Raw genomic sequence first — 21,509 nt, forward strand, 5'->3', positions numbered from 1 at the left:
GACCTTTTGAAACTAGTATTACCCATTTTCAAAAAGATTTCAGAGACAATTTAGTGTCAATTTTGGCACAGTCGAAAATGCAAATAAAAGCATGAATATACAGTATATACAGTACACAGTTGCATAATTTGTCCACAGAAAATAGAAATATGATACTTAAAGCCTAACATCGCACTACAGAAAATAAAATGTCTAGTCATGGTTGGGAATAATATTAGCCTTTTGCTTTTTTCCAGTCTCAGTTCACAGAATAAATGAAATGTGAATGTAAGGAAAGATAATGTGTTGCAAAAGTTGCTTTAGGACAACAGGAAGGTATTGTATAATATGTGTCAGGTGAAAAAAACAACAAAGAGAACAAGGAAATGTTAAGATTATATATGTTTGTTACGTGTGCCTAAAAAGGTGTTGGGCAGGACAATAAGGAAAATCTGAGACATACAAGGCAGACATTTGATGGGCTTTGGATAGACAGATTAGTTTTTTGCTTTTTGTATCATTAAAAATTGTATGACTGTGAGGTTTACCTTATGTTCATCTAGCAAGCATTGGTAAATAAATAGACTTGAATTATGGAAACGTTTCCATGAGTTGAAGATTGATCACTAAAGCTGTTATGAATGTTATATCATATCAAGGATGTGAAGGAAAGCTTGTGTGAGAATCAATGTAATTCTTAGTGAATGGCTCAATAGTGACCAGGGTCTAAGATAAATTGTATCATATCTGCTTAAATATACCGTACTTATAAAAAGTATAAAGAATACTTGAAATGACATTAGAGGTTTGCTGATCTTGATTCTTGAATTTATGTGCACGTTTATATACAGACAAATGCTGTGTTGTTGACTTAGAACCTAAATGACTGCTGTGAGAAATAGTGACAGAATGCCATGAACATTAAGATGTTTTTTTCTTACAAAGAAAATGACATGAACAAACATGAATACATGAATAGGAAAAAAACATAGCAAGTAAATTGTCACAGTGTGACTGGATTTATTTTTGAACTGGAAATGTACTATGATTTGCAAGGAAGGTAATTGATGCAGACAAATAAGACAATGAAGGCATTTATGCCTTTTTACTATTTACAGTAGCAAATACATTTACAAATATTTACAGGTGTATATAATTGTGGTGTTCAGCCATTATTAGGTTTCCCTCCTAAGTGTCCTTCCTAGAGATTGTCCCTCTCTAGCTGTCCTGCTTCCTTCCCTTTTCATTCAAGTTCCCTCCCTCATTTCTGGGCTTATCAAGTGAGAGTGAAAAGAGAGGAATGAGCTGGATTTACTGTAATGTGTTCAACATCGCTTGACTTTTTCCTGGAACTGCTCAACTGAACACCTACTACTTCTCTGGGAGAAGACCCTCTCTCAGGATCTTCAGCTCAGTCCTTCCCCAGGGACCAGGGCCTTGCCAACAACAAAAAAAACCCTTCATTCTGTTTTGGGTCTTGGGTGAAGATAGGAGTGCTGGCAGAGAGCCAGCTGGGAATGAACGTTCGCGATAGGTCAGCGGCAATGTGACTGTGATCAATTGTTCCATTCCATCCTAAGGCCCACTGCTGAATTTTAGGACTAGTGAATCCCCCTTAAATCAGTAGAAAACTACATTGGCATGAAAAAATAATGTCCCTATTGCATTCTCCACCCTCCTACTATCTCAGCTTTTTGCCAGTTATATAACTTCTGTCCAAGGTCAAGGTAACTAGTACATTTTGCAAAATTCCAACATTGCTCTTGGACAATACAGTATAAGAGAAAAAAAGAAAATACTGCTTTTACTACAAATAAGGACAAATTCAGCCTGCCCCACTCATGAGCTTGGCATGAAAGGAAGGCATGTCATGGAGACATGGCAAAAGAAAGAAATTTCCCAGGCATGTTTCCATCAAGGTTAGAAGTGAGCCATAGATTGATAAACTGAGCTCATAATTAAAGTTGAACTGGTGAATCTTAGTGTGTAAATTTACTATTATTTATTTGATTTGTACTGTACCTATCTGCTTCAAGAAAAGATTGTACAACCATTTGTCTGGAATGGTATAGGGCAGGGGTCAGCAACCTGAAACAGTGAAAGAGCCACTCGGAACCAGTTCCCTCACAAAAGGAAAAACTGGGAGCCGCAAAAAATGTGTGCACATGCGTGCATGCGCAGAACAGGGTTTGACTGAAGAGTGGAGCAAAGGCGAGATATGCACCTACCCTGCATATTTGAATTGATTGGTTGAACTTTTTTAGTCCCACTTTTTTTTCTTTTTTCTTTTTGGACTGCACATGGCAAAGGACTGGGAGCCGCAGGAGACAGCTGAAAGAGCCACATGCGGCTCCGGAGCCACGGGTTGCAGACCTGTGGTATAGGGTCTCTTCTTGAGCAGGGTGTTGGAGAAGGTCCCTTCCAAATCTGTTGTTCTTTGATTCTCTCCAAGCTTTTTTTTTAATTTATCCTGATTTTTCCCCTTTCACTACATGACTTATATAAACAGTGATTGCCAGCCCACATGCATCAACTAGCTGTTCAGATTAACAGCTGTATGAACTTGCAGTGTCATTTCATCTCCAATCACCGATAACCAGGCCAGAGTGGTTAGTCACGTGTACTTCATTTTCTCTCTTAACAATGTCAGAGAAGTCATACGATACCCTGGGAATGTTCCCCATGGGTTGTTTTTCACTAAACAGGTTATCTGCCTTAAGGCCCACAGAGTATTATTACTCCTAAGTTTTGGAAATCATTACACTCACGTCATGAGAAATGCCTCTCAAGCAAATTTTACGTTTTGCTGAACAGCAGAATATCATCTTTAATCTGAAAATTCCTTGTAAACAATTATCAATACAGTGATTGTCAGAACTAAGCTTCTACATTTTAGCTATCCTAAAAAGAAGTATTCATATAAAAATAACTCTTGCAGTTTAAGGGGGTCAGTCTCCCTAGAATTGTAGATCCTCTTTACACTCATGTGGCCTATGATGTTAAAACAAGAAAAGATCCCATGTCAGTCAGTGGAATCCTGGGAATGTTGCTGTATCCATAGAGCTGTTCTGATATAGGAGTTATGGAGCACAGCTATCAAGTATGTAGGTGGTGGGGATATGATGCAGTTGGGCAGTTTCCCCATACATCCTATACAATCTTCATTACCGTATAGAAATTATCCAAACTGTTTATCCATGGATTTCATAGCATACTGGATTCTGGATAAGTGACACAATACTTGTGTCCACTAATTCACTGGGCAAAGTGATTTTGGCCTGTCTGTTATGCAGAGGATGCAAAGAGGTACAAAAAAAATTAATGGCTACAAGTTTGATATCTGAACCCAAATTAAGGACAAGTAGTATCAGAGCATTTCAACCTCTAGGGACACTGCATTGCAGCTCCTGTAGACTGGTTGGAAAAGAGCAACACAACTGAGCCAGAGGCTGCTAGTCAAAAGGCTTCAAGCAAGTGCTTAGCTTGAAGCCTTTTAGTTTTCCTCTGTCTGGAAAACACTGCGGAAAGTTAAATTCGGAAAGCAGCGGGCCCAGATAATATCCCTGGATTTGCCCTTAGGGAATGCGCAGGTGAGTTGGCTTGTGTTCTCACAGATATTTTCAATCTCTCATTGCAGCAGGCAGTGGTCCCATTGCGTTTTAAGACAGTCATCATTTTGCCAGTGCCAAAAGTTCACAATTATAGGCCTCAATGATTACTACCTGGTTGCACTGACATCCATCATTATGAAATGCTTTGAGAAGCTGATAAAGGATATTATTGTATCTAGCCTCCCACCAGCATTTGACCCACTTCAGTTTGCTTACAGACCAAACTGCTCTACGGAGGATGCTATTTCTTCTGTTCTCCATCTGAGCTTGAAGAACTTAGAGGAAAGAAATACTCATGTACGTTTGTTGTTTGTCGACTTCAGTTCGGCATTTAACACAATCATTCCCCAGCATCTAGTAGACAAACTGGGCCTTTTAGGCTTAAACACTCCTTTGTGCAACTGGATTCTTGATTTTCTTACTAACAGGTCCCAATATGTGCGAGCTGGAACAAATATTTCTAACACCATTTTCTTGAGCACAGGTTCTCCTCAGGGCTGCATCCTAAGTCCGCTGCTGTTCATCCTGTTGACCCTTGGCTATAGTGCTAAGTTTGCCATCAATCATATTATGAAAAGTGAAGTTTGAAAATTCTGGATCACTGAATAACTGCCTAGTTTTAAATACTGGAAAAACCAAAGAGATCATTGTCAATTTCAGAAAAGGCAGGCACAGCCACACTTCTCTGTGCATTAATGATTCACCTGTAGAGATAGTTACCAGCATCAAATTCCTGGGTGTGCAGTTAACAAGTAGGCTGGCTTGGTTGCTCAACAGCGAGATACTGGTGAAGCGGGCATAGCAGTGCCTGCATTTTCTGCGTCGCATGAGAAAAGCACATCTTCCTTCCCCTATCCTTACCTCTTTCTACAGAAGGATGGTCAAGAGCATCCTGTCATACAGCATCACAGTCCGGTTTGGAAGCATCATTGCTTCGGACAGGAAGGCAGTGCAGAGTGGTGAGGATGGCTGAAGACACTGGCAGTTCTCTCCCTTCCATCCAGGACATAGCACATAAGTGTTTGAGAAGAGTCCGCAAGATTGTCTGGGATACTACACATCCTCTTCATGACCTGTTTTCCCTGTTACCTTCTGAGAGGAGGTCCGTGGTATCCGATTCAGTCACAGCTTTGTTCCATACAGTATTAACCTTGTGAACTCTAAAGCTTCCTCCTTCCATTACGTATTCAAGATGGACAGTGAATAATATTTATATGTTACTGATATGTTACATATGTTGTATATAGTATGTTTTAAATATGTTATGTACGTTTACACTTTGAGAAGAAGCAACTAAATTTCACTTTTAATGTGTGCCATTGTTCCCACAGGAAAAAAAAAATGACAATAAAGGTTATCTATCTATCGAGTCTCAACAAACAGGGCTTTTAAAAACATTACAGATAATCTGTCTGATAAGTAATCTACCCCTGCCTATCTTCCCTCATTTTTTTCTCCTTATCCCCATTTAAATCCTACATCACTTTAGCCACTCCATCGCATCAGATGAAGTAAGGGGGAATTAATTTGCCTCTTAATAAAATGTGTTACATAATTTGACAAAGTGCTACCGGACTCTTCATTTTTTTACTGGAATGGCTTTTCTCCTAAAATTGTCTGGAAGGTCTCTTAATTCATGGTTGGTGAGATGTCTTCTTCCATCACCTGCAGCCTTTGACTTCGGTAGGTTACATAAGAGACAATTATTTCTTCTGTTCTACTTTCTCTCTACTGGGAGAGGGGGAAAAATGTCCACCTTACAAATATTTTGCAAGCTAAACGAGCGCTTGCTCCGATTTTTGAAAAAAAAAATACCACCTTGAACGTATTGCAGCTATTTCGAAACTATTTTGAAAACGCTGGCACCAGGTTTTTAGGAGACAGTGCGCAACCCACCTGCAAGCCTATCAAAAGCCTTCTGTGGTTACCGAGCCTTTCCTCAACTTCTACAACGCACATATTTAATCGCGGGGGGCGCGGAGAGGCGGCGGAACGAAGCCGATTGTAGACTTAAGCTCATGGTATTACAGAGAGTCCGACGACCAAAAAGCTACAAGAGGGGCTGCCAGCTGACGTCTTTTCGTGTCCAAAGACGGGCAACTCCCCCTTGGAGCTTCCCAGAAGAAAGTCAGTCTCTTCCCCGATTGCAACTTCTCAACCTCCCATTGCAACTTCACCAGAGGCCGCCTCGGCTCGCCACGCCGGTTTGGCCAGCCGCCAAGTGGGCTGGAGCTGGGCGGCGTTCAAGCCCGCTGACTGGCGGGAGCCGAACAAGCAAGTTTGTTGCTTGTTTGGCTAAGGCGGCGGAAGACTTGACACGTTTCTCCACTCGCTCCCCACCCTCCCCACACACACACACCCCACTGCCAACCTGGCCGGGTAAAGGCAAAGAGTGCCGCGTCCCGAGGGGAAAAAAAAACCAAAAGAGGAGCGGGTGAGGAGAGTTGGAGGAGCTCCGGGAACAGGGACCAGACGCCGGGGCTTTTACGCGCCTCCGTGCTTCTCCGAGGACGAAGCCGTCGGAAGGGGAAACCCCGGAACGAGTGAGTTGCTCTGCGGTGGAGTTGGGGGTCGCATGCCGGCGATGGATCAGCTCTTTCAAAGAGTTGGCGGAATTCAAAGGGATAAAGGGACGCCGCACTCCGGGTCCTCCCATCCTTTTGAATGTTTCCGCCTGCTCCGTACTACTTACTACGCGGAGTTTTAGGAGCGGGTAAACGTTGAATAGGATTTACTAGAGAAGTGAGGGGGCGTCTGCTCCGGCTCCCGCTACCGTTTCAGATTGGAAGAAGACGCCGAGCGCTTTCTTGGAATGTTTGTACTCTCAACTAACTACAGAGGGCAGATCTCCGTATATTAGCCCCCCCCCCGCGCGCCCCCGTCCGCAGGTTCCCAAAGCTACAAAACCGTAGTTCACTATTCAAAAATTGGGTAAAGTGTAAATGCTCTCCACCTACATTGGGACTGACTTGAGGTGTGTACCTGTACTTGGTAGATGCTCGGCCTATATAGTTTGTGCTTTGGCCTGTTAGTTAGCCTTCTATTTCTAATTTGTATTTTTAATTATTGATAGTAAGTCACTTCAAAAAGTTGAAAAGGTTTAAAAAGTCCCACTGATTGGCCTAGAAAAAGAAGTGCATCCTACCTGCATCTTATTGAACTCTGTGTGGTGTGTTTCTCAGAAGACAAATACAAGATTTCACTGTTATTTAAATATTGACATGGATAATGAGTGCAAACCTTGTAGTGATCAAAGCTATAACATGTCCCAGTCTACAACAGAAAAAATAAAACGAGGGAGGGGGGGATTAAACAGAATTTAAATTAGAAGCCTAGAAGAACTCGGCAGAAGGATTTGTATATGTATTGATGATATTTAAGTTTGTTTTAAGGAATAGAACATTGCTGATTATCTTTTTTAATAATGTCTTTTATTTATTTTTATCCCACCTTTATTATTTTTTTACAAACAACTCAAGGCAACAAACATACCTAATATCCTTCCTCCTGTTTTACTCACAAAAACAACAATGACTCTGAGGTGTGTTGGGTTGAGAGAGTGACTGGCCTAAAGTCACCCAGCAGGCTTTCATACTTAAAGCAGGACTAGAACTCACAGTCTCCCCATTTCTAGCCTGGTGCCTTATCTTGGAATAATATCCTGTTTCATTTCTGAAGGTGGAAGAAACTTTGGTTTTGTTGTTGTTAGCTGCGAAGTCATGTCCGACCCATCGCGACCCTATGGACAACGTTCCTCCAGGCCTTCCTGTTCTCTACCATCTGCTGGAGTCCATTTAAGCTCACGCCTACTGCTTCAGTGACTCCATCCAGCCACCTCATTCTCTGTTGTCCCCTTCTTCTCTTGCCCTCAATCTTTCCCAGCATTAGGCTCTTCTCCAGTGAGTCCTTCCTTCTCATTAGGTGGCCAAAGTATTTGAGTTTTAGCTTCAGGATCTGGCCTTCTAAAGAGCAGTCAGGGTTGATCTCCTCTAGGACTGACCGGTTTGATCGTCTTGCAGTCCAAGTGACTCGCAGGAGTCTTCTCCAGCACCAGAGTTCAAAGACCTCAATTCTTTGGCGCTCAGCCTTTTTTATGGTCCAACTTTCACTGCCATACATTGCAACTGGGAAGACCATAGCCTTGACTATACGCACTTTTGTTGACAGGGTGATGTCTCTGCTTTTTAGTGTGCTGTCTAGATTTGCCATGGCTTTCCTCCCGAGGAGCAAGCGTCTTTTAATTTCTTGGCTACAGTCCCCATCTGCAGTGATCTTGGAGCCCAGGAAAATAAAATCTGTCACTACCTCCATTTCTTCCCCATCTATTTGCCAGGAATTGAGAGGGCTGGATGCCATGATCTTGGTTTTCTTAATGTTAAGTTTCAAGCCAACTTTTGCACTCTCCTTCTTTACCCGCAACACGAGGCTCTTTAGTTCTTCTTCACTTTCTGCCATTAGAGTGGTATCATCTGCATATCTTAGGTTGTTGATATTTCTTCCGGCAATCTTAATTCCAACTTTTGATTCATCTAGCCCTGCCTTTCTCATGATGTGCTCTGCATATAAGTTAAATAGGCAGGGTGACAGTATACAGCCTTGCCAGACTCCTTTTCCAATTTTGAACCAATCAGTGGTTCCGTGTCCAGTTCTCACTGTTGCTTCTTGGCCCACATATAGGTTTCTCAAGATACAAATAAGATGGTCTGGTACGCCCATCTGTTTAAGAACTTGCCACAGTTTGTTATGATCCACACAATCAAAGACTTTAGCATAGTCAATGAAGCAAAAGTAGATGTTTTTCTGGAACTCTAGCTTTCTCCATGATCCAGCGTTTACATCATGCAATTAGTATTTGATTTTCATATTGACATGCTGTGGAAAACAGGATTTGTTACAGAAGGATGAATTACTTCTGAAAATACAGGTAATCCTCGACTTACGATCAGAGTTGAGTCCAAACTTTCTGTTGCTAAGTGAAACAATTATCTTTTGCCCCATTTTACAACTTTTCTTGCCATAGATGTTAAGTGAATCATTGCAGTTGTTAATAACACAATTGTTTAGTAATCTAGTTCAGGGCTTTTCAATCTTTTCACTCATTGTACCACTTTTAGGATATGGCAACATCCGAGTACCACCAGTCGCCTAGCAAGGTGTCAAAAACTTGATGACCCCCCCCCCCAAAAAGGAAAAAAAGTGATGAAGTACAGGTAGTCCTCGACTTACAACAGTTCGCTTAGTGATTGTTCGAAGTTACAATGGCACTGAAAAAAGTGCCCCCCCCAAGCCACAGCCAAGAAAGACACCTGCCTATCCACCCGGCAGTGCTCTTCCTCCTGTCTGAGGTTTTCATTGTTGTGAGCATTTCTGTTGAGGATTGGCAATGGGGGTGGGGTGGGGGTTGGTTTTTATTCCCCCCTCCCTGCTTGCTGGGTGGTTGCAGCAGGTATTGGTCACTTCACATGACCTGGGACACTTTGACCGTCATAAATATGAATCAATTGCCAAGCATCTGCATGTAAATCACAAGACCCTGGAGATGCTGCAACATTCTAGCTGATTGACGCTTCTTCAGGGCTCAGCAGAAGTGCCAGGATCAGCTTCGAGCTCCAGCTAGAGTCTAGCGCTGATCCTGGTGCTTCCGCTGAGTCCTGACAGCCCTGAAGAAGCGCTGATCCTGGTGCTTCTGCTGAGCCCTGACAACCCTGCAGCTCCAGCCATCTCTCGCTCAGGCTTGTGCAGTGCTGCCACTGGTTCAGCTCATTCTCCTCCCCTGCTGCCACTTTTCTAGGATGGCTGTGTACCACCTGCCAGGTGCCAATGTACCACAGGTGGTACCCGTACCACTGGTTGAAAAGCCCTGATCTAGTTTCCCCATTGACTTTGCTTGTCAGAAAGTCCCAAAAAGGGATCACATCATCCCGGGATGCTGCAATTATCATAAATATGAGTCAATTGCCAAACGTCTGAATTTTGATAATGTGACCATGGGGATGCTGCAATGGTCGTAAGTGTGAAAAATGGTCATAAGTCACTTTATTCAGTGGTGGTGTAAGTTTGAATGGTCGCTAAATGAACTATTGTAAATTGAGGACTATAACAGTCTGTATTGGTGATTTTTTTCCTGCTTGCTTTCCTGCTTTTCAATTCCGATAGTTTGAGAAGACTGATTTGACTTTTTGTTGAAGAGTATTTTTACAAGAGTTAATTAGAATGGGTTCATAAAATTGATTTTTATTGCTTATGATGAGCCATTTTCCATCCTGAAATGAAGCTTGTGCAGAAAAATACTTCTACATGGATAGAGCTGAAATGATTTTCATAAACATAATATCAGAGAAAAATATGGTCACAAAAACCTCAAATATTCTAGCTATGACCCTATTCTTCATAATGTATGCATTTACTGTACATTATTAGAACCAGTCAGGTATGGTGAAGGTGTTGGCTCAGAAATCTATAGATCAGGGTTGCCAAACTGCTGTCATCCAGAAGCTGCGGCCACCCCATTGCCAGCAATGGCAAAATCATCCCGATACTTTGTGCGACGTCACGAGTTTGACATGTCTGCTATAGATTGTGAGTTATATGTCTCCTTTAGGCATGAATAAATTCTCATGGATAAAATAGGAAGGGGAGAGAGTTTCCTTGTGGTGTGTAAAATGGGTGGAAAAATGAAATTTTACAGAATTATTTTAACGTAGACCGAGACAATCTCTGAATGTTAAAGTATATATGTACATGTTTAAACATATTTTGTGTAAAATACAATTCCAATTTAAAATAAAGGGGTTTTCTCCCTTTGCAGGATAAGAGAGAAGGATGTTCTTTTGAAAAGTTCAGTACTTTTAAACTGAGATGGCAATATTTATAAAACAGTAAAAATACCTTGAGCTTGGGCATAACAGTGTTCTGTTACAACAACAACTATGAGTGAGAACATGTATTGCCTTTTATGACTGAATACTCTTTATTAATATTTTCTTGTAGAACTCATCTAATTAAAAAAACCCTACATAGATAGGCAGTTTTTAAAAAAGACAAGAGTGAACTAGGAAGGGGTAAGGTGGATTAATACTGTCATTTGGAACGAAGAGGATATTTTTACAATTTTATTGTTGACTGGTGATGTTTTACATTGATTTAAGTGTTGTAACCTGGCAGGAGTTGCCCATTGATTAAAGTGGAACCTCAAATATGGTATAAAAATGGTTATAATCCCCAGTCCCATCCTGAGGCTTCACACCTCAAGTTTCCTTGTATAAGCGGTTGTTTGCCTATAATGTGTCAGAATCCATTTATATCATATTCATAAATGTATGTTTAAGACATTATTCCATGGATCCTGCCATCTCCCGAGGAGGAGGAGGGAACGAATGTGTATTGAGCCTGTATTAGGCATTTCAAATGAAAAGAGAAGCCTTTTGAACTGGGAACAAAAGGGGGGGGTTAGGGTAGGAGCATCTGGCTTGTGTCACGGAAGAGAGCAATAAACATAAAAGGTCCTAAGTTCCTTTTTCCCACGAGAGGGATGATACGAGGTAAATGATGGGGGACTGACCAAATGGGGTTGAGGGGGGGGTTGAACCGGGAACTCTATAAGGGTTTAGTTTGTAGAACAATATTAAGTCCTGTCTTGTATTCCTACAACCAAGCATGTCATAGTAAAGATTTCTTTTGGACTAAGATTTGGCTCCAAGAGTTTTGTCTTCCTAAGACGTGGTTTGGGGTGGGTCCTGACATCTTTAGTCAGGATGCTGGCCTAGAAATCAGTAGACTGTGAATTGTAGGCCTCTCTTAAGCATGAGTGGGCCAGTCTCTTTCTCTCAGCCCAGCTCAACTCACTAGGTGGGTTGTTGTGGGTGAAAATAAGAGGCAGGAGCATTAGATATGTTTGCTGTCTTGAGTTGGCCCAAAAAATGGCAGAATAAAAAAATTATTAATAACAAGAACAACTTAAAGGCCTCACATTTCTTTATGGAGGATAAGCAAAATCAGGTTTCTTTTAATTCCATGATATAACTCTCACATTATAAAACAGTGGTGGAACAAATGGTACAAGTCTTTCTTTTAACTTCCAAGTAGGTCATTAATTTTGTATTGCTTTTCTTGGTGTGCAATTTAATATCTCTTTCATTGATCTTCAGCTACATTTGAAAGAGGCTAGTGCAGGAGTAGGCAGCCTTGGCTATGCTGACTCAGGAATTCTGGGAGTTGAAGTCCACGAGTCATAAAAGAGCCAAGGTTGCCTACCCATGGGCAAGTGGAAAGCATAAAATACAGTCTGTTTCTGTGTGCATAATTCCAGTAGCCATTTGTGGAACACTATCAAGTTAATGATTTCACTGGATTTAGTGTTCCTTTGACCCAAAGTTGAGCTGATTACAGTTCACATGAGTAAATTTAAACTACCTGCTTTTAATAGCCTTGTCACAGTGAATACAACCACTGAGAGAAAACAACAATAGCAAATCAACAAAGCAAGAGAAAAACAATTTGAATTACTGTGTTTTTAAAAATAATGTTTTTAAAAACATTACTAGGTTGTAAAAGAAAAGCCAGTGTTTATAGTGCTGGAGAAGACCCAAATTCTAATCCTCCCTTAGTTACAGAAGTCAACCATGTGACCTTGAACCAATTACTTCCTTTGGGGCAAAAAACTGTCAGGCTTTGCAACAAGCTGGCCGAGAAACAAACCGTCATTGCATCTTGTATCAATAAACTTTCCGATAACAACTAGTTAAGCACAGTAAAAAAACAGACAGACCTTGTATCCAAACAGGACAATTGCTAAGAAAAAAACAATCTGATGCAGATGTTATATGTGTCATATATAAATAGCTGCAGGCTCTAGTTTATTTAATCAGTAGATTAATCTGAAATCTCACATTTTGAGAAATGATTTCATACTCCCAAGGAAACAGTGTTTATGTGCTGGCTCTTTTTTCTTATCTATTTTTTTTAAAACCAGTATAGATTTCTTTCAAGCAATAAGCATTTCAGTGCTATCCCAGAAGGATAGCCAAATGTCACTTCTTTTCAATTACTGAATGAACCATTGTGAATAAACTATTGGTGTTGATTTAAAGTAGGTTTATCTGCTGATGGGATTTGAATTTGTTTATTCTTAATGATTTCTTGCAGATAAATTGTATTTGCTGCATTAGAAAATAAAAAGTCCCGGCCTCCTAAAAAACTAATAAATGTATTATAGTAAAGGCTTTTCTAAGCAATCCTATTACAAATAAACTTTTCTTTTTTAAAAAAAAAGTCCTTTGGTTCTGTTACATATTTTTGAGTTCCTAGTTAACAAAAGGGAAAATATTAAATACAGCTTTGTCTGAATGAATGGAATTGAATAAATATTAGCCATTTTTAAAAGTACTAATAGTTGAGGGTTGATTGAAGTGCAGATTCCTCTGAAAAAATCATTTTACTTAGTTAAAAAGAACTTTATTCTATTGCAAATATTTGAATTACTCAAGAATAAGAATTCTTAAGAACTATAATCAGTGTTCTCAAATCGTGCCAGTCACTTTTGTTGACTCCAGAAATCTCTTAGACTTGTGAGTGCACCCATTAATGTTCTATATATTTTGGATAATTCTTATGGCAGTTAGACAAATGAGCTAGTCATATCAAATGCTAAGGATGAGAAATGTAACTAAATGAAATATATTAGCATTTATTTTAAATGGGCAATTCTGCTAGAAATTGAGCTGACCATAGCCTTTTAAGTGGTTTTATTTTATATGCAATAAGCTACTTGTATATTGGAGAGACATTTTGCTATACTACACAACGAAATCTTTCATACTAGGACATATAAAGGTGAAATGGCTTCTGGTGCCAGTCAGCTTCCCAATAAACCACTTTTCCCTTAAAGTTGGAAGCCTATTACTGTACACAGACACTCCTTAGGTTTCACATGACAAACACGTAGTTGTTTTAACTGTAAGTACTTTCAAGGCTATTGAACTAGGCTAAATGCCCTATAGATTTGCAACTGGGTACCTATTTTGTGTTCTTAAATTTAGAAGAGCAAAGAGCTAGTAAGAGCATATTTGTTTCCCAAAATCTTGTAAGATTTATGCAAGCATAGCAGAGACCTGCAGAAACACACCGGATAATAGTCTGGTTCTCTAGAAAGACTGCTTTCTCTTAAGCACATCGGCTGAAGTTTAGTCTCTGGTCATAGGGATACAATCATCACAAAAGGCTCTCAAATCAATCCACTGTTTCTTTTTCCTACACATGTGGAAAGAGAGAAAATGTGTTCTTGGTAATTATGGAATGAGAGTGAAAATAAGAGAAAGCCACCAGCATAATCAGTAGCCAGAGATTGGCCAGATGAGCTTAATAAGTCCAGATATCAGCAAAACAGGAGCCAGTTAATGATATTGCTTGTATTTTGATCATAATATTTAGTGTGCTGCTTCCCCCCCCCCCCCGAATTTCTATACAGTTTCTGTACAGAGGACTGTAATAGTAAAATTAAGTTGTGTGCCACATTGGTTTGGATCTCTCTCTTTTGGTATGCTTCCTGCCTCAAAATAGTAAGAAATCATTTCATTGTTATCGGACAATTGAACAACTGAATTTAGAAGAATGCTTCAGGAGCCATCAGAAAGAACCGGGAGGCTAAAGACAAATGTATACGATGGTATATGTGTGTATGTGTATGTATGTTTGGATAGATAGATAGATAGATAGATAGATAGATAGATAGATAGATAGATAGATAGATATAGATACAGATACACACAAAATTTAATTTCACTATCTTGACAATCAAAGCAGTCCTTTGTACAAAAATTGTATAGAAATTCAGGGGAAAAAGCAACACACTAAATATGTGTATTTATATTATATTATCTTTTTGAATGAAACTTGATTCCTTAAGACTTCTTGGCATAAAAGTTTTCTTGCCAACAGAAAAAAAATGATTTACCAAGTTCTTTTTGTAATGTGTGCACATGTGTACATTTATTTTCAATTTATCTTGTAATCTTGGAATTTACGGATGGCTTCTTATCCTATCCTATTCAAATCTGGCCTTGCTTTGCTTTTTGAAGTCAGCTAAGATCACTTAGATGCTATCATCCAGAATTATATTTAAAATAAAAGATTTGCATACGTTGATGTTTTCATAGGAAATGATGAAAATCAACAATATGTAGTGCAAACAATAGATACTCATATTTATTTTATTTATATAAAGAGCATGCTTTGAAAACACTACTGTTTAAAAATTTATTTACTGTGGAATGATAGATTCTTTGCACAGTGGTGGGATTCAGCCAGTTCGCACCACTTTGGCAAAACCGGTAGCTAATTTTTTGTTGCCCAGAAAGGACTTCCAGAAGCGGCATCCACACAGAGAACCAGTTGTTCACATATCTGAATCCCACCACTGCCTTTGCATATTGATTCACATTCCTTGGGTAATGCGCAAAATATAACTGCCTCTTCCTTGTGGAGTAGCTAGCATTGTAAAATATTTATGTTTCTTCCTGTAAATACAATTCTTGCAATCCATAATTGTAAAAGAAACATATAGCAGAAAGTTGTGGACTACCTAGTCTCTAACGGAAATGAAATTCCTTATATTACATCTACTATTTCTTATGGAATAACCAGTAAAACATGAAACCTTGGCATATCTTTTGTAAAAAGATATTAATATTAGGCACCTTAAATTGCTATTCAATTTAAATTAAAAATATTGATTACCCCAGAATATATAAGGTTTAAAAATGCTTACGTTTTTAAATAGCATATGCCCTTAGTCCAATCATGACTTGGTCCAATGCAATCAGTCTTACAGGTTTAAAAATGCTTAAGTTTTTAAATAGCATATGCCCTTAGTCCAGTCATGACTTAATCCAATGCAATCAGCCTTATAGGTCTATTGTGTGGATAAAAAAGAGAACCCATACATGTTACTTACGCTGTACGGAAGCAGTAGATTCAAACCTCGCAAAGGGGAAAATGAGCTCTGCATTCTAACTAATCCTTCCTCATTCCCATAACTGGCCCTCTAACAGGATAAAACTGTGTGCTTAATTGGACCATCAGGTCCACAAACTGTCTAATGCAGACATGTCAAACACAAGGCCCGGGGGCCGGATCCGGCCCGCGAAGTGGTTTCATGTGGCCCGCGAAGCCATCCTGGAAACAGTGAGGGAACAGCCCCCACTGCCTTGGCCCTGGCCCAGAGACCCTCTTTCTGCCAGAGACCCTCAGATCTGTCCCACTCCTGCCCAGGCCCCCAAAGGCACCCTTGATGCGAATGATGTACAGCTGGCCACGCCCACTCAGCAGGCCATACACACTCTAGCCACGCCCACCCAGTAGGCCACACCCACCCAGGCCACACCCACCCGGCCCCTTGAGGGCAACCTCAATGCTGATGCGGCCCTCAATGAAATTGAGTTTGACACCCCTGGTCTAATGCAAGACTTCTCATGTATTTATTGTCACTTTTACTATTATGCACATGAGGAGTGGAGGGTGTTTGTTTTTTGTTTTTCAGTTGTATGACACATTCAGTGGGTTTTTAAAAATTATTTTGATAACCTTCCATTTATGTTCTTTGGATTTAGGTGCTTTCAGGTCAGTTTATTTTCCTTATTTCTTTTGTTTCTTCATGTTAATCTACAGAAAAGTATACTATTAGTATTCATCAGAATGTTATCCATTTCAGCCATAGATTCTGAACCCCTAGCTCTGTTCTCATGTCCACTGCAAATACTCCTTTTGTGCTTCATGTTTTAATGGTATAATTTAGATTGACAGATGCTAGTCCTGATTTGGATCAAGACTGGTCAGTCTTTTTTTTTCCAGAATTGCTTGTATGAATTTTGCCTTAATAAGACATTTATCTGTATATGGGTTAGTTAGGGGTAGAAATCTTACATCTTTTTCTCCATTTTTCTACAGATCTTTGAGGATGAAAGCAGAAGCCAGTCACATCCAACCGCTTGAATTGGCAGAGGAGACTTGCGGCAAAGGGAATGATCATTCCACGATGTCTCTAGAATATATAGGGAAAAGTACAGATATTAAGACTTACATGCTAAAGAAATTGAAGAAAAATTGCAGCTGTAGCCCCACTAAAGCCAAAGATCTGCTTTTCGGTTTTCTCCCAGTACTGACGTGGCTCCCCAAGTACAAACTGAAAGAGTATTTTTTGGGTGACCTTATGTCTGGCATAATTGTAGGAATTTTGCTAGTTCCACAGTCCATTGCTTATTCCCTCTTGGCTGGCCAAGAACCTATCTATGGTCTATACACATCATTTTTTGCAAGCATCATTTATTTTCTGTTTGGAACTTCCCATCATATCTCGGTTGGCATTTTTGGTGTACTCTGCTTGATGGTGGGAGAAGTGGTAGACCGTGAATTACAGATGGCTGGGTATGATTCAGTATCAGTTGCTTCTTCTGATATGAATGACCTCATAAATGACACATTGGTGTCTTGGACTGCTAATCACACTTCACAGAAAGTATGTGATAGGAGTTGCTATGCAATTACTGTTGGAGCAACTGTGTCTTTCATAGCTGGGATTTATCAGGTAAGAAATTGCAATTAAAGGGGATCCCCCTTCATCTGAGATCAGTTCTTTATCTTTTGGGGACTTTGCAAAATTGGAGGCAGATAGACATAAGAACTGTAGCGTAGATTTCTCCCTCCTGTATCCTACAGACATACAGGTAAAAAATGTGATAACAGTAAGTAAATTGCAATTCTAAGTGCTGTAATCTCCAAACAGCAGGAAGGGGCCAATTATGGAAGGCAATTTTAGTGTTATATCTATACTTTGAATTAAAGGAATGAGCATCTGTAATTCTTACAGGTTGGGCCTGGTTAGACTTGAATTTTCAAATTTATTTGGGAAAAATGCTTATTTCATATTCCCAAATTTAATTTTTTTAAAAAATATTCTAGATACATGTTATATTGCTTATTCTGCCCAGGAGTAGGATCATTGATCATTGATCTGAACAGAGGTACTTGGATGCAAAACAGATAGAGGTAGTATGTTTCATCCTTAGTACCTTTTCATGATCTCTGAGGCCTTGTGGCTACCATACAATCCCAGGAAAAGATACAGTTCCTTTAAGGAGCCACCAGTAGATACGACAAAAGTCCACATGCTAGATCTTATGAACCATTTTTTGTTGTTGTTTCATTGCATACTTCCAATACTAGTGTGTGTTTTTTTTCAGATTAGGATGGAAAAAGGATATTTATGAAGTGACTGTAGGCTTCTTGGTTTTCTTCCCAATAGTTTTATTAAGGATTATATTAAACATAAAACATAGAGAAACCTGATACAAAGAGATAGATATAGTTATAGCTGATATATGTAGATATTGATAGAGATACAGATGTCACTACGTAGATAGAGGTGTAGCATGGAAAAAATGGGAAAAGCCCCTCGCAGAAACGATAGCAAAAAAAAGAAACTTTCCTCTTCATCCTCAAGAAGCAGATTCAACATCAGACAAAATTTATATCAAGGCAAACATGTGCATATCACAATTAAATCATGCATAATGTAAGGTTAAGTGCCTTTAAAAAAACATTGGCAATCATAAGTAGAAATATATTTAAAAGAAAAACTAAAAAATTTATCATAATAATTAAACATGTCGAAGAACCTGAAACAAACCCAAAGCTAATTGTAAATAGCATGATATATTAAGACCTATCTAATAACATGTACTTCACCTTTCAGCCTCGTTTGCTTTGTAAATACCGAAGCATCATCTAATCTTTGGCCTTTGTCTTCAGGTTGCCATGGGCTTCTTCCAGGTGGGCTTCATCTCTGTGTACCTCTCTGATTCCTTGCTCAGCGGATTTGTTACTGGTGCATCCTTAACCATCCTTACCTCCCAAGCCAAATACCTCTTGGGTCTAAACATTCCACGGAGCAGTGGCATTGGCTCTCTCTTAAATACATGGATAAACATATTCAGAAACATCCATAGGACCAACACATGTGACCTCATCACCAGCTGCTTGTGCTTTCTTGTTCTTATTCCAGCAAAAGAGTTAAATGAGCGGTTCAAATCAAAACTTAAGGCTCCCTTGCCCACTGAGCTTTTAGTGATCATAGTAGCCACGTTGGCGTCTCATTTTGGGAAGTTGAAAGAGAAATATGATTCCAGTGTGGCTGGGCATATACCAACTGGATTTCTACCACCACAATCGCCAGATTGGAGTCTAATTCCTAATGTGGCTATGGATGCAGTGCCCATAGCCATTATTGGCTTTGCCATTACTGTGTCTCTTTCAGAGATGTTTGCCAAGAAACATGGCTATACGGTTAAACCCAACCAGGAAATGTACGCCATTGGTTTCTGCAACATCATCCCAGCTTTCTTTCATTGTTTCACAACCAGCGCAGCCCTTGCCAAGACTCTAGTTAAAGAGGCAACTGGTTGCAAGACTCAGATCTCTGGTGTGGTGACTGGTTTGGTCATTTTGTTAGTTCTCCTTGTGATTGCTCCCCTCTTCTATTCGCTCCAGAAATGTGTGCTAGCGGTCATAATCATTGTCAACCTCAAAGGAGCCTTGCGAAAATTTGGTGAACTGCCCAAAATGTGGCGGTTAAGCAAAATTGACACACTGATCTGGTTTGTCACTATGTTATCTTCAGCACTGATAAGCACTGAACTTGGCCTTCTTATTGGGGTCTGTTTTTCAATGATTTGTGTCATTCTACGGACACAAAATCCAGAAGGACAGCTACTTGGTCTGGTAGCAGACTCTGAAATCTATGAACCCCTTCCTGCCTACAGTGGCCTTCAAGTTGAGACAGGCGTCAGAATTTTTCGCTTTGAAGCACCAATATACTATGCAAACAAAGAGAACTTTAAGTCCATGCTGTACAAGAAGGCTGGAGTCAATCCTTCGTTGGAACTGGCAGCCAAGAGAAAGCTAGAAAAGCAAAAACACACTGAAAAATCAGATGGTGCCAATGGAAAACAGGCAGAAACTTCAGTGCAGTTTGTCTCTCAGCAACTCGCATTCCATACACTAGTAATAGACTGTTGTGCAGTGCAGTTCTTGGATACAGCAGGGATCCATACACTCAAGGAGGTTCAAAGGGATTATGGGGAAATTGGCATCCAAGTGCTGCTGGCTCAGTGTAATCTCTCTGTAAGGGACTCCTTACAGCGAGGGGAGTATATGAAAAAAGGAGAGAAGCATTTTCTCTTCCACAGTGTGCACCAAGCTGTGGAATATGCATTATGTAGTTATAAGCATAACGGCAACTCTTTCTCTGAAATCTAATGCAAGTAAAAGCTTCCAGTTTAACGAGACTAATGATGCTGGGCATTGTATATACTGTGTATCTCACAAAATTGTAAAGGGCAATTTTTTTTCACCTGCTGTTGATAATACAAGATTATAAACAAATTCATTTTGTACCTTTCGTTTTGCTCTGCTGAATGGCGCACTGAAAAAGTAGTGATGAATCCTATGCCTGAAGTGGTGTGGATAACTCCACTCATACGTTGTGCTTGGCCAGAAGAACAAATAACTCAAAACGTTTAATGTGCATCACAGAATGGACCCATCTGGTTTGGATGCCTTTAGGACCAAAAGTCTTGTTCCCACACTGCTGGGCAGGTAGCGTCCCCACTGTTCGGGGTGTTCCTTTCATGAAAGGAAAAATTCCTGCTTCTTTATGTTTGTACCCTCTCCTCCTCCCCTTCTTGCAACTCCATTGGTACCTCTCAAAAATGGTTCTGAATTATGTGGGTGTGTCATGGTAAACTATTTGGGGAGGAAAGATTCAGAAAAATGGACATCCATCTGATTTGGGGCATTTCCCCCACTTTAGAAACCTCGCCTCACATCACTGAATGTAGAATAAACTGTACGTCAAATTAGGTGGCCATGGGAATAGAGTAGGAAAGAGAAGCTGTTTCTGTCAAAATTTCCATTTGCTTAAGAGTGAAGACCGTGTTTTATTCAGCTGCCAATTTCAGTTAAGTTTTTTTTTCATAATTCAAGACAGCAATTTGCGTTGTGATTTTTCTTATGCTAAGAAATGACTGCAAATATCTGCATACCTGAGTTCTACAGTGAACCTGAGTTTTGAAAAATATGTTATTAGCTGTGTTTAAACCAATTGAATGCCTCATTTGGGTTCTAAAGGCCATATCATTGAGCATTACATATTTTAGAATGTTAGGTGAAACACTGTATGAAGCACCTATAAATAGTTCTTAACTTACAGCCATATTATACAGTAGATACTTAGTCTGTTTAGATTTTATTTAGGAAATAGAAACACTAACTCTTCGTTTAGCAAAACTAATGGATGATGGCCAAGGTTAGCTCTTTGTCTGTCTGCCCGCCCCTCAAAACAATTAGTTATTACTATTAAATAAGGGATCTAGTGAATAATCATTTTTACAGGTAGACTATAGTCTTTCATTGTACTTTTCTTTTTGTGTGTCCCCCCAAAAACTCTGCAGAAATAAGACATGTACATTGTTTTAAAATTCTCAGGAAAGATATACTGTATGAAATGTTAACTGAAAATGAAATGAAACATTATTGGCACACCTTAAAAGATTCCTTTCCATTATTTGTTACAGTGCTAGGTCTGTCATAAAGGGTATTGAGGGTTTTTGAGAATGAAAATTTCATTTTCATTAGCTATAAAGAAACGTTGCTATTTCTGCATTGCGGTTGTTAGTTTTCTTGGCACAAAAGAAAAGGGCTGTAACCATTATTAAAGAAGAATGCCTTTATAATCTCTTCTGGAAAAATGGAGATCTAGCATAGATAACGGCAAAGGTAAAATGTCTATTGGGTTACAGAGTTTATTGTTAAAGTATGATATAATATTCCAATTCTAATATTTGCTGCATATTAGAATTACTTGTGTCT

At 39.6% G+C, this 21,509-nt stretch overlaps 1 protein-coding gene across 1 annotated transcript; it reads left to right on the plus strand.

Annotated features, from left to right (window-relative positions):
• The first annotated feature begins 5,912 nt into the window (after positions 1-5,912).
• On the plus strand, positions 5,913-20,754 carry SLC26A2 (solute carrier family 26 member 2). Its single transcript, XM_083351750.1, has 3 exons — positions 5,913-6,133; positions 16,533-17,169; positions 18,393-20,754. Exons 2-3 carry the CDS (start codon positions 16,543-16,545, stop codon positions 19,896-19,898), a joined length of 2,133 nt encoding a protein of 710 aa, XP_083207876.1. The 5' UTR covers positions 5,913-6,133; positions 16,533-16,542; the 3' UTR covers positions 19,899-20,754.
• Positions 20,755-21,509: the final 755 nt, after the last annotated feature.

This window comes from Vipera ursinii, assembly GCF_947247035.1.
Source record: "Vipera ursinii genome assembly, chromosome: 2".
NCBI lineage: Eukaryota > Metazoa > Chordata > Lepidosauria > Squamata > Viperidae > Vipera > Vipera ursinii.